The 14193-nt window shown below is 39.9% G+C and overlaps 1 protein-coding gene across 8 annotated transcripts in view; it reads left to right on the top strand.

Moving 5' to 3' along the window:
- MEF2A (myocyte enhancer factor 2A) overlaps positions 1 to 14193 on the top strand; it is a 70232-nt gene that overhangs the window by 35023 nt on the left and 21016 nt on the right. For 4 of the 8 annotated variants that reach the window (XM_089539169.1, XM_089539170.1, XM_089539174.1 and 1 more), the window contains exons 4-6: positions 7487 to 7624; positions 10607 to 10826; positions 10942 to 11001. In XM_089539169.1, coding sequence (XP_089395295.1) covers positions 7487 to 7624; positions 10607 to 10826; positions 10942 to 11001 — 418 coding nt within the window. Of the gene's footprint in view, positions 1 to 7289; positions 7422 to 7486; positions 7625 to 10606; positions 10827 to 10941; positions 11002 to 14193 lie in introns of all 8 variants that reach the window. The other 4 variants (XM_089539171.1, XM_089539173.1, XM_089539175.1 and 1 more) reach the window with 2 other exon arrangements.

The following is a 14193-nucleotide window of genomic DNA, read 5'->3' as shown; positions in this document are numbered from 1 at the left end:
TTATAATGTATTTTTTATCTTTGTGCGTTTATACTTAATGCTGAGTTGTACGATGCATTTAAGAAGAATGTTGCAAAGCTATGTTTACAGTTTAGTTTTATTCTTGGAGAGTAGTAATAGAATGTGGGAGCTCTGAAATTACATGTCATTCCCTTCAAGTTTTGTCCTTTGATTCAGTGCAACTCCCTCATTAATTTAAAGTGACACAGTTCAGGCAGTTGTCTGAAACGTGACCTACCTTTCTTGTTTGTCCTGTGCTATCCTAAATTGGATCTTTGCTAGTTACGCACATGGGAGGGAGAACATTTTCAGGTCTTTACAAAAATCGGAGGTACAATGTGAAATGTTGAAATAGACACTCAGCTTTACTGGTTCTCAAGCTTCATAGGCAAAGACACTACTAAGCAGCTTGCCTTTAATACTGACAAGACTTGGGGTTCTGTTCTATTTATTTCTCTTGTTTATGGTCTGTCTTGGCTACAGATATATAGATATACTTCAGGTAATGAAGTCGATATGTTCCTGGGCATTGCTACTTTAACAGAAGATGTAGTTCCAGAGGTAGCGTGGAAAGAATAGAGATACTATATACAGTTAACCCTCCTTATCCATGGATTTTTTATCCACAGAAACAAGCATCCATGGCTTAAAAATATTTTTTAAAAAGTATAAATTCCAAATAACAAACCTTGATTTTGCTATTTTACATAAGGGACACCATTTTGCTATGCCATTGTATTTAATGAGACTTGAGCATCCAAGGATTTTGTTATCCATGGGGGATCCTGGAACCAAACCCCAGCGGATAATAAGGGCCCACTGTATACTCATGTATAAGTCTAGAAATGTTAGTCAGAAAACCAAACCCCAAAACCTGGGTTGATGTATCTGTGAGTCAGTATAAATACTGCACATTGATTCTTATCAAAAAAAGAATAATCCCCTTCTCTGTGACACCCCTCGCACTCTCTATATTCTTGTCGCAGCTGTCCTGCTTCTGGCCTTTTTGAATGTGTGGACAGGAAAATAGTGACGACAGCTCTTTGGTTCATCATCATCACCCATCATATGTATTTGTATCCTGCCCTTTTCCCAGAACTGGAAAGGAGCACCCAGAGAGTAGAGTGGGATGGTGCTTCTTTTAGGTTCTCCCAAGGGGGGGGGACTACGTTCTTACTATTTGCGTCTCAACTTAGGGAATGGGATGGTTCCTAGACAGAGGGCAAGAAAAAAAAAGGTGAGGGCTTTGCATACATAAAAAGTCTTTGAAACAGAAGCTTCTTTATCTGAGGCTTTGTCAACTGAGGATCTTGTTGAATCATCTAGTCTCGGCCCAGCCATGGATGATGGTCATCCAGATAGCTGAATCTTCCTCTCGATGGATTGTCCACTGATGAATTTATTCACTTCATCTTCTGGAGCTGCAGTAGGATGTGATAGGGTTGATTCAAAACACAAAGTCAGAATTAGCTTCTGTTGCCTTCAACAGCCGAGGAACTGGGCAGGAATCTTTATGGATCCCATAAGTTGTGTGCATCTGTAATAGCGGTTGAGTAACTTCTCATGTATTGAAACAGGCATGATTTGTTTTCAAAACATAACTTGGCAGGAAGGCAGTGGACTGTTTTCATTCTGCAATGGTGTGTGTGTTATAGGGAGTGGAGGATTTTAATGATACACTTCGGTGTTGGTATTGAAAGAATGGATACATCTAGAAATACTTCGAGAGCCAACTTGATGTAATGGTTTGAGCATTGGGACTGCAACTCTGGAGACCAGGTTTCAGTTTTCTGCTCACCCATGGAAACCCACTGGAAAATGTTGGGCAAGTCACACTCTCTCAACCTCAGAGGAAGGCAAAGGCAATCTTTCCCTGGACAAATCATGTCAAGAAAATCCCATGATAGGTTTGGCTTAGGCTCACTGTATGCCAGAAGTGACATGAAAGCACACAACTACGAGAAATACTTCATAGCCATGTATTGTCATTTGGTATTGCCCATGCTTGACAAATGGCAAACTTTCAGAAGCAAGATTGTTTTTAAATAATATAATAGCTTCATCGCAATGAAGATCTACTGTTTGCTTAAGTTACTTGTTGCAGCAAATCCTATTTTAATGTATTTGCCTCCAGAAAAATGGAAAGTACAGAGTATTTCCCCATGTCCTTTGAAACTGGTTCTGCAGAAGTGGAAGCATTTTAATCCTGACTGTGAAAGCTACTTTGGGTTTTTGTTTTGTTTTGGTGGCCCAGATTCAAAGAGCTGCCTCATTTGCACTTAGGGGCCTGTTCCACACCCACTGTGTGTGTGTTTATGTGATATTTATAAAGAGCGAATCTCTAGGCTATGTTGTAAACTACTTTTGAACCAACCATACTTACCTTTTCCGTGCCAGGTTATTCCAGTTTTGGAAGAGATTGGGGAAGGACAGTTCTGCACATTTGGTAGATACTTTACGAGGGCAAAACTGGGCATTGTGGTGACTTGACATGAGGAGAGGTTGGGCATGAGAGTTGGCTTCAATGTGAAAGGGATTTAAGAAATAGAGATTTTTAAAAAGGAGTTCATATACCCATTGATATGTTGTATATAATGATATTTTTATGTTTGAAAACAGTAACATAAACACACATTTGTACTGTATTTGTGAAGCTGGGAAGAGAAATGGCAGGAATCTACACCTGCCTTTTCGCAGTTCCTTGATATCTCTTCAGCCTCATTAAGTCTCACTGTCTATATGCAAAAACAAGCATTCCAAAAATACAGAGCATTTCTGGTCCCAAGCATTTTGAATAAGGGATACTCGACCTGTAGTGTGAATGCTCAGACCCTACAGTGTTGTTTTTGGAAGAGTTATATTTGACCACCATTTGGGGCCTTGACAGAATTCAGCCTTGAACTGCTGTGTTATTCCTGATGTTAAAATAACTGTTTATTATACGTCTTCTTTCCTTTTAGCTCTCCCATTAAAGTAACACATAGTAAAAGCTGAAAGAATAAAATCTTCACATAGTGATGAGCTTATATAAGATTGACACACTGGGAAATACGACAACAGTTTACATAATTTTTTGGCTGACCAATAAGGGGTATCTGTGTATGTGCACCTCTCTCCCTCCTTTCTCTCTCTCTTTTTAACCTCTTAAGCTTACTGACTCATTAATTCATATTTTTTCCATGCAGTTATTCATTCATTGCAGTTACAGCCAGCTCTTCTAGTAGGTTGCTGTGAGCGACCTGCATGTAGTTTTTAGCTGGCTTTAATCTTGCACAACCATGAGTTTGCAAGCACTTAGAAGTAGAAAATATAGTGGAAGGCAGAACAGCATGGAAACATGCTCCAGATATGAGGGCTTAGTTCACATTCTCCCTGAGTTTGAGGTGGACCTCAAAGGCACTTAGATATTGTGTGAAGGAGGGATAACATGAATGCCACATTGAGCTTCAGAGGCACACTGAAAGAAAGGGATTTTACTTATTTCTTGTTTTACTATGTCTTAGCTTCCCTTGATTCATGCTTTTCACATTCCATGTTCCTGTAATATGTGTTGTGCAGCTTTGGACTTCCTTTTTGCTTCTGAGCACATCAATGGCTGGACGTCGTTTTGTTGAGTCCAGTTGCATCATTAGCCCCAATGCTACTCATAGTTGTCCTCTGCTCTACCCCAGTAACTATTTAAGTACCATCTGACCTGGGGGTCTCATTTTCTGGCACTACCTCTTGTTTCATTTTTGGATTATTTCATTCTAATTTTGTTACAAAAGATCTTACAAAGGAGATTTACTGTGCTTCTCTCAGCAAAGTACTATCAGGCATTAGCTGGGGTGCCACTGTCTGACATGGGAGACAGTATGCTGTCATCAGTATAGCCTCTTGCCCCACAGAAGCATGCGATCCCACCACCAAGGAAAGTAGTGCCTTTGATGCATACCATGGGGCACCAAAAAGAAATGGATCTGAGAGCAAATCAGACCTGAATAATCACTTGAAGCCAAAAGGATGAAATGGTGGCTATCATACTTTGGACACACCATGACACAATATGTCTACTTTGGAACACGTTGTGAAGTGGAAGACAGTTGGAAAAAAGGAAGACCACATTACAGATGAATTGACTCAACATAATAAGCCACAGCCCTGAGCTTGCAAAACTTGGGCAGGCAACTCATGACTCAGGCTCATGCAGTCCTCTCCTTCATAGGGTCACCATACATTGAAGCAGACTTGATGACAGATTGCAGCAGCCACAACAACACATAGCAGGCTGACCTTGCCTTTTGTCTAGAATACCATTTGTAAATAATAGATTTAATTTTTGGATGTATGAGCCTTCTTTTTTCCCCCAGCAGGAGTTATCTAACATTGTTGCCTGTGGAAAAAAATTGCGTAGTGTGGCATGTCTCCCATAGATTCTGTCCAGCCTTGTTTAAAGATTACAGCATTCCACTTGTGCTTCCCATGACATGCAAGAGTAAAAGTTTTACTCTTACAGTACTTGATAGTGATAAAATAAGTGGTACTCTTATCAGAGGAAGGACCGCAAAGGGACGTTTCTATTTGTGAGATTAGGAAGCCAAACATCTTGACATCCGCACAGACATGGACTTATTTATCAAAAATGGGAGACTGTAGCTTTAAGCCGTCTCAAACGTGGCGAGGACCTGCTTTAGAATGAAGGTTTCCAGAATCTAGTGGGAGATAATGAAAGCTTTTCCGTCTTCCTGAGTCAAGGCAGGGTTAATTCCATTCTTAAAATAACTATTACAAAGAGGTCAAATATCCTTCTGTTCCTAGCTTAGAAGTTAAACTTCAGACCGATGGGATGAACTCATTCCAGCTCTTTTCTGTGAAGATTTTTCTGGTGAGGCTCTTAATTGAATGCTCAAACCTGCCTTGGATTCCAGTGTATCTTTGGAGACACAGACAGGTTGAAGTGTGTCTTGAATATTCAAGCACATTGCTGTAGCATAGGTCTAGTTCTTTTCTTCTATATATTAAAAATGAATACTTTCCAATTCCTTATTTTAAAGACATGCATATGGCAAGCAGTGTTGGGCAAAAAGTGTGTGTTATGGTATGAATGCCATAAGCTTCCTGAATCTATTTATAGTATTCAATAATTTTATAAAGGTTAAATGTAATCCAGACTGTAATGTTAGCATTTTCCCTGCTGATACTTGAGGTAGAAGACTGGCAGGCTAGCCTTGTTGAAGGTTTGGGAGGGTTAACAGCTTTCGGAGCCTTGGAGAGCAGGGCCATGTATGGTTAAGTCCATATAAGTATCCACCTGATTGGATAGACAGCAGCGATAAGTGCTGTGACAGGTGTTGGCGAAAACTACACCTGTTTTTCCCTCTGTATGCTTAGTGGGAGTTCCAGGCACTGTATGTGGGACATACAATGCCATGACAAGTAACCTGAGAAGGAATTACAACTTAATGGTACCTTGTGATCCTTACCCAATTTGATTCTGTTATTGCGCTTAAATGTATCATGACATCGAATCCTTATAATTGTTATGGAAATATAGTTGACTCACATTGTTGTCTCGTTCCATTCGTCAGTCTTTTCCTGAGGAAATACATGTAGTGCAGGTGAATTTCTAGCTCAAAGTTACGTTTAAATTCCAGCTGTCATTTGCATATTAGTGTCATTTTTTGGTACAAAAACTTCCAAGATACTGAAGGAAATAGTTATCAACAACTGCTGTTGCTGAGAACTTGCAGTAATCACAAGCCACAGAGGAATCTTTTTATCTGTGAAGATTTCCTTGGGAAATTTAGAGTGCAGCTCCTCCTTCGGCATTTATAAGGTCTGAACAGTTTGGCTGAAAGCCTGTCTCACAGCAAAATGCTATGGGTGTTAATTTCAGAGGTGGTTGGAGTAGAAATGATCGGATCCTTCTGGAAACTCTGGATGGTTCTTCATTACTTATCAGGCTAACACATTTTTGGTTCGTAAACTAAGGTAGCCAAATTCATAGAATGGTAAGAAACAAATTATTTGGGTTGAGAACATGCTGTCCCATCTTTGAAGTGTAAAATAAAAGTGCCTGTACTTATCCTGATAGCCACCTTACAGGCACTTCTTGAAAGCCATATTTTCCAAACTTTGCATCTCAGACAACCAAGATGTTCCCACGTTTTCCTACCCCTCTTTTTTTATCCTGTCATCTTTCTGCTCAGCTTCCTTGCTGTCCATCCTTCTTTAGGCTGCAGCAGCAATGTTGTCAGTCATTCCAAATGTTCCCATTCTTCCTTCCATCACCTCTTGCTTGAATCCCTGCTTTAAATCCTCTTGCCTCAACCTCCTTCAACAGATCCTTGTTTTAAACTCTCACCTCTCTTCAACAGAAATCTTGTTGATCCCTCCAAACACTGCTGTACTTGCTTGCTGAAAAGATAACATCCAAATAATATTTGTTTAAAAAGTAATGTCTTGCAAAATTGCAGCCCCCAAGTAGTCCCACATGCCTGAATGTAGCAGCCCTGTCTGCCACAGCTGCCTGTCCCTGTTGTAATGTGTTGTGCCACCCTTGGCATCTCCTAAGAATAAAGTCCCAACACAGACAGATCTAGCCATTTTTCTCTTACCTTTATTCCAAGGAAGTCTGAATATCCAGAAAAATCATCTGTGGCTGCATTCTTTTTGCAAACAAAGATTGATGATGGTGGGAAAGCTTTCAGGAAAGCGTATGTTGTTACTGTATTCCTATGAAGGAGCTTTGAAAGCTCCCAGAGGCCCCAAGGTTTGTGTCTGTCTGTCTTCAAGTTGCTTGTCGATTTATGGCAACCTCATGAATTTCATAGGGTTTTTGTAGGCAAAGAATACACCGAGATCTGTTTTGCCAGTTCCGTGCTCTGAAATGTAGCCTACAGCACTTGGTATTAGATGATTATGAAATAGGGGCAGGGGGAATAGTATGAGTGTTAAGAGTACTGAAAAGTGGGTCCTCTGTATCGGCAGGGGTTCTGTTCCAGGACACACACACACCATGAATGTTCACACCCCATATTATTCAGTGGTGGCAATGTAAACAAGCATGCTTCATTGTGTGCACGTTCATGTCACTGTCATTGAACAATATGGGGCGTAGTGATCTGTAAACATAGAAATTTGCAGATTGTCTGCCTGCTGATAGGGAGGGCACACTAGTATGTTTGGAAACCATTCTTTTAGTAACTTTAGATGTGAAAGTGTCCTCTTTATGCAGATTTGCATTTAAAACACAACAACGTTGGCAAATTTAGTATTGTCTGTGTATGAATTTTCCAATTGTATTTCAGACTTTAAGAAAGAAAGGCCTTAATGGTTGTGAGAGCCCTGATGCTGACGATTACTTTGAGCACAGTCCACTATCGGAGGACAGATTCAGCAAACTAAATGAAGATAGTGATTTTATTTTCAAGCGAGGCCCTGTAAGTACTTTTTTTTATCTCCTACTTTGTATTTGTTGATTCTTTTTATTAACTTCATTATTTAGGCTCTGAACAAGAAAGAAAACAGAGGGTGCGACAGCCCGGACCCTGACACCTCATATGTGCTCACGCCACATACAGAAGAAAAATATAAAAAAATTAATGAAGAGTTTGATAATATGATGCGGAATCATAAAATCGCAGTGAGTACTGTGGTATGGCTTGTGCTTTTGTTACATGCATGAGAACATTTTATGATACCACCTTAACACCGAAAGGTACAATATTGGATGGTTATGAGAAACCAAGTATGCAGGCTCTTTAGGTTAGACAGTTTGTAAGGCAGCTGAGAAGCCTTTTATACAGTCAGCTTTCTAACAAGTTCACCTTTCATGAAAGGAAGTTTCTACTTTTCATGAGTATCTGGAAAATATAATACCAAGTACATTTCTATACCACTTAAAATATAAATGATTTCAGTACATCGTTCAAATAATGCAAGACTCTGTGTTAACCATTCAGGTCTCTGTATAGGTTTCTCTGGCCCTCATTTTCCTCTAAGAACATAGCCATTTTAGATTTGACCAAATTTCCATCTAGTCCAGGATTCTGTTCCCACAGTGATTGACTAGGTGCCCATGGGAAACCCACTATCGGGACATGAATAAAATTGTGCTGGTCCCAACAGCTGGTATACACAGGGATACAACTTATGACACTGGAGGTTGTATTTAATCGTCATGACTAGTAACTGGTAATAGTTTTACTCTCCACTAAGTATAATCACTTGCATCACTTCACCCCACCTCACCCTACATGTTTGTTTATTCTCTCAAAAGATCAGAAGTGTTGATGATGTGTAACTTACCGTTTCTGATAACAAATTGATTTTTTATTTGAGAAATCATGTCCTTCTATATACTTAAAAAACCTTGTTTAATGTACATTAGGACCTTGGTATCTGCGGGGATCCTTTCCAGACCCCCCTTCTCTCACGGATACCAAAATCTGCAGGACCTCAATCCTGTTATCCCAAATGGTGGCTCATGCATACAGCCACACTACCATTAGCAATAGCCTGTTGTCCCCAGTGGTGGTGTGTGTGAGCGGTACACACTACTACTGAGGACAACAGGGGCTGTCCCTAATGACTGCACGGCTGTGTGCACATGCTGCTATTGGGGACAACACGGGTTTGTCATCCACCAGTGCTTAACTCTGTGGATGGCAAGTTCATGGATAGTGAGGCCCCACTGTATTACAGCCCTTGACTCAGAGCCAGGCATAAGAAGTTAACTGGCCTGTGAGTTCCTGGCTTCCTTCCCCTGCTTTTTAAGTGTTATATTGGTCATTTACTAGACTTCAAATACAGAAGCTGATTTTGGAAAATGGTTGTATGCAGTGGACCTTTCCTGTGCAAGGAAGGATGGTTCCCTCCCCCAGGATGGGAAAAATGTGGGGTCTCAAGCCTATATAATGGCAGGGGCATGCATGCCACCCACTGACTAAGTTTGTGGCATGTATGCCTCCGCCATTGCTAATATGGAGCAGGGTGATCCATGGAGGTGGGCCAATTGTATTTTTAAAAATTAGTTAATTGATTTTCTTTGTTTTGTATCATCCCAGTTCAGTATTGCACTTTCTCTGTAAATAAACAAAAAGCCTCTGCAATAAGTGGCAATTCAAAAATATAACTATATTACCAGAGTACAGTATGGGGTTTCTTGACATGGAATAAGGTTTCTTTGAAATAAAATACACAGCTTCTGTGGAATTTGATGGTCTGTAGTCTGGGGTGAATTTGTTCTCTGCTGTTGAATTTTTTGAAAGGGATTGAAATCTCTTAACAGGATTCTTTGGAACATGACAAAATTAAGTTGCCTAGTTTTCTTGGGAGAAATTGCAAGCAATTTGTTCAAAATGGACCAGGTTTAGGACTCTAGGGTTGACTGTGGCCTAATCCATTTCCATTTTGTTTGGTCTAGGACTAGTATACAGGAAACACAAAAAATAATTCTGCTCTGAGCAACTTTGCCAGAAATAAGTCCAAGAACAGATAAATTATTGTAGGTATCCATGTGTATTCTTGTGTAGGACTAAACCGGCTCTGTTCTGCAGTTGTTAAAAGTTGTGATATTGAGTGTTTTGCATGGACATAAATTTCCAGGCTTTCTTCCAAGAAAATGTGTCCAAAGTTGATGTGGAAAACATCTTTAAAGTGAATGCTCTTTTAAAGAGAGAAATAAGGTCTCTGTCAAGGAAAATTTACTTAACATTTTGTCATGCTCAACTGAATTGTATTTATCCCTTTCTTTTTTCATAATAGTAGGACTAAGAATTTTTTGAAAAAGACTTGGACATATTACTGCTTTAAAATGTAAATGCTTTAAGTAATATGATACAGTTTTTTTGCATTCTTATGTTCATGGTAAGGCAAAATGTTAATGGTATGCTGCTCAGATAGTCGTGTAAAAAACAATACTGTACTGTCAAAGTATAATGAAATATTGACCAGTTAAACTTTATAGAGAAAGCCCCCCAATATCCTTTGAGGGCTTGTTTTGGGGGGCAGTGGGAATATCAGACAAGTATGTGGCTTCCTGATTGTAGAGGACAGTTTCACAAACACATACCATTGTAATACAACTTACACTAACATTTTACAGTTTTTCGAGAACCCCTTTTAACATGGTGGCTACACTAAACTACATGTGTGAAATCTAATTTGCTATGATTTTTTTTAATGTGTTTGTAAGAGGATTTTCCTAGGGACATGTTTTTCTCTCATTTGCATGCTTTAGTATCCTGAAGTAACATTTCTGATTATAAAGGCATACATTTTAGAAATAACTTATATATACATATATATTTTAAAAGCTTGTCCGAGTCTAATGGGTAAATACCCGTCATATAATCCATTTTCTCTTTGCGTTATTTCATAAAACACATCTCCATGTGATGAATTTGGAGTAACTGAGCATAGCTCTTAATGGTTTCTAATCAGTTTTGAGAATGCAGTGTGGTGTTCCAATGTAGCTGTATGTAACAAGTATCAGTACTGTGCATTTAAACCGTTTGTGATGAATGTTTAGGCTTTTTAAAATAATGCAGAAACTTTTTATTAGATGTATTTAAAAATGTAATCTCCGAACCTAGCTCACATGATTTCCCCCCACTCTTTTCAGCCTGGGTTGCCTCCGCAGAACTTCTCAATGTCGGTCACTGTTCCTGTGTCCAGCCCCAATTCTTTAACCTACAGTAATCCTGGGAGCTCCCTTGTATCTCCAGCACTGGCAGCAAGTTCTACCTTGACAGACACAACCATGCTGACCCCTCCTCAAGCCTCATTGCATCGAAATGTATCGCCTGGCGGTCCTCAGAGACCACCAAGCACAGGCAGTGCAAGTGAGAAATTTTTTTCTGTAAATACATTTCAACAGACTTTGACACTTCAAATCATTTCATTATGTACTGTATCAAATAGAATGAAACAAATGTTTTTCTCTCTTTTCCCTATTAGGTGGTATGTTGGCCACAACAGATCTCTCAGTGCCAAATGGAGCTGGTTCCAGTCCAGTGGGTAAGTTGCAAAGTTTTATGTCTCAAGAAATGTCAGATATTTATTGCAACAAACATTGTGATTAGAGTCCTATGAAGAACGCTAAACTAAACAGGACAGCTTCAGATGGTTTCTTCTAAAACGTAACTCTTCCAAGTGGTTCAATGTTTGGTTGCTTGCTGTCCCTTAGTTCTAGCATTTGCTTATGTTGGTTACATTTTTGGAGATGTCATTTTGGGTGTGCCTGAACAGACGTAGATACAGTGGTCCCTCCACATTCGCAGGGTTAGGGGTGAAAGACCCCCGTGAATGTGAAAAAACTGCCAATAAACCCCCTCCCCCCCGCTATTTTTACCTAAGAGAATACCTCTAGGAATCTCCCAGTCCTCCAGTACCACTCTGTGGTCACCATCTGCCAGAAAGTGACCATAGAATCATACTGGAGGGCCTACAAATGCCTAGAGAAGTGTTTTCTGTAGGAACATCTAGGTTCTCCAGCACAACTCTATGGACAACTTCTGGCAGAATTATGCTGGGGGACTTAGAGATTCCTAGAGAGAACATATTAACCAAAACCACAAATAATCAAATCCGAAAATTCAAAGCCACAAATATGAAGGGCCAGCTTGTATAAATATGTGGAAAATAGGGTTGATCTAGAAGGTTTTGGAATGAATATGCCTAAGTACACTCGTAAAAGAAATAAACATATGTAAGGGTAGCAGATCTTATGGTTATATTTTCTTGACTGTGCTTTTTGTATAATAGTGGTATTACAGCTTCTTGTTTTTTCAGTTTGCAATATGTATAACCTTCTGTACAATGTTTTGAACAGAATAGTAACAAAAAGGAGGGAAACAGAACCCATGGATGCATGCTAGTTTGAGCATCAGATTTTCCCCCCCTCTTGCACTTGTTGACAAGCTGAGGAGTTGTGCTACTTGGTTCAGTCAGTGCAGAGGCATCTGTGTTCCAGTTCTCAAATTACCGGAAGATAGCAGGAACACCTGCTGCCAGTATTACTTGCCCACTCCCAACATCATTTAGTGGTGAAGGATCAGTTAGCCTGGAAGGGAGGGCATAGCATTTTTCCTATGAAAGACTGTTCCTTCCTCCCAGTTAAAGGGAAAATAAGCTGTGATTGTAAGCATAAGACCTGAAGGTATGGATTTTGAGGGTATGTCAGCTTGAAGTGGCATTTGGCACACAAATTAAGAGAAATTGAACCCGTTTTGCTTTAACATTTGCTCTGGTATTTTGTACTGCTTGGTTTCTCTGGAAATTTAAGTTAGACAACATAATATAAATGAACTTGATGTTGTGCGCTTTCAAATTGTTTCTGTGTTATGACGACCTTCAGGGGACCGTATCATGGGTTTTTATTGGCGTGATTTCTTCAGAGGGGGTTTGCCATTGCCTTCCTCTGAGGCTGATATTGTGTAACCTGTCCAAGGTCACTGAGTAGGTTTTCATGACCGAATGGGGATTTGAACCCTGATCTCCCAGTACCCTACTCTGCCACTCAAACCACTATGTCACACTGTCTGTCCCACTAAAGTAGACTCATTAAATCATTGAGAGAGAGCAAGCGTTGATTGACCAGCAAGCCGTTAATGCAGTGGGTCCATTATATTGATATAGCTCTATAGTTACATGGCTCTACATCTGTCTGGATCTACAAATGAGGTTTCAGGTCAGATATTTATTATGCAGGATTTATGAATTAGAGCACTTATAATAATGATAATGCTCATTGCTCATGCAGGCCTCTAGAATTGTTGTATATTTCTTACTAGTCTTATGACCCTCAAGTGTTAGTCGGTATTATTCAAATGGAAATTAGCACAAACTCAGGCAGCAGTTCTGTAATGTTGTTGTTGTTATTGTTGTTGTGTGCCTTAAGAGTCGTTTCTGATTTATGGTGACCCTAACACAAATCTATCATGGGGTCTTCTTGGCAAGTTTCCTCAGAGGAATTTTTCCACTGTGATCCTCTGAGGCTGAGAGATTGTGACTTGCCCAAGGTCACCCAGGGGGTTAATACGGCAGAGCTGGGATTCGAACCCTGGTCCCCATAGTCATAGTCCAACACTCAAACCACTACACCATGCTGGCTGCAGCAGTTTTCAGAGTCTTTAGTGTAGTGTAATCTTTATAGAAGATAGTGTCCTCTTTCAAATATAGGTGAAACCATGGTTTAGTAAGCTAGGAGCAAATGTTAGTCCCAGTTATTTTTCCCTTCCCCACTTCATATAACCTACTATATAGGTTATACATGTATAAGTCTAGAAATTTTTAGTCAAGATTGACTCCCCAAAACCTGGGTCAACTGATCTATGGATCAATTTTGCAAGTTCTTTGGCATCATTTTCCTTTGCTTCATCATTTAGATCAGGGGTAGGCAACCTGCAGCCCGCGGGCCGGATGCGGCCCGGCAAGGCCTTGGGACCGGCCCCAGCCCGGTCCTGCCACTGATTGCCGCCGGGGCCTTTGGCCTCTCGCGCGCAGGGGCAAGGGGGGCAATTGTCTATAGAAGCCTCAGAAACATGCATTTATATTAACATTTTTTTAAAAAAATCAGCAAATTTTTTCGCGTGTCCTCTACTTTTTTAAAAAAAAGTGTTCACCATTTGAAAATTTTGTCCTACATTTGTCCCGGTTTATTTATTTATTTAAATTTTTTAAAAAAATATTTAATTCTTTATTTTTTGGCTTCGGCCCCCCAGTTGTCTGAGGGACAGCAACCCGGCCCCCGGCTCAAAAAAGTTGCCTACCCCTGATTTAGATCCTTTGTTGCATGCCCCCAAGGTTTGCCCACAACTTATCCAAGGGTCATATCAAAATACATAATTTTTGCCCTAAAACTTGCCCTCAACTTATAAGTGAGATCAACTTATAGTTGAGTATATATGGTAGTTAATTTAAACTGTTGTTTCTAGCAAAAATAGCAAAATTTATTATGGCATACAGCCAGTACAAAGATAGAATACGATAATGACCAAATATTCATATAGACATAATAAGATCGTGACGTCCATACATATCAAGGAGAAATCTAAAATGGGATAAAACTCTCTACCGTGTGCCGAATTACAAGGGAATAAAGATTCTGCTTGGCAAACTGACATTAAGCTATAGTTCTTATTTTGATGTAATGTGGAATTGTACTGTAGTTTAGACTAACTAGGACTGGCATCCTGGCAGAGGGAGTGT

This window comes from Sceloporus occidentalis, unplaced genomic scaffold (assembly GCF_023333645.1).
Source record: "Sceloporus occidentalis isolate IW3139 unplaced genomic scaffold, rSceOcc1.0.p SCAF_9, whole genome shotgun sequence".
In the NCBI taxonomy this organism is placed as follows: domain Eukaryota; kingdom Metazoa; phylum Chordata; class Lepidosauria; order Squamata; family Phrynosomatidae; genus Sceloporus; species Sceloporus occidentalis.
The sequence above is the reverse complement of the archived record's forward strand: the minus strand, read 5'-3'. Positions and strand labels throughout refer to the sequence as shown.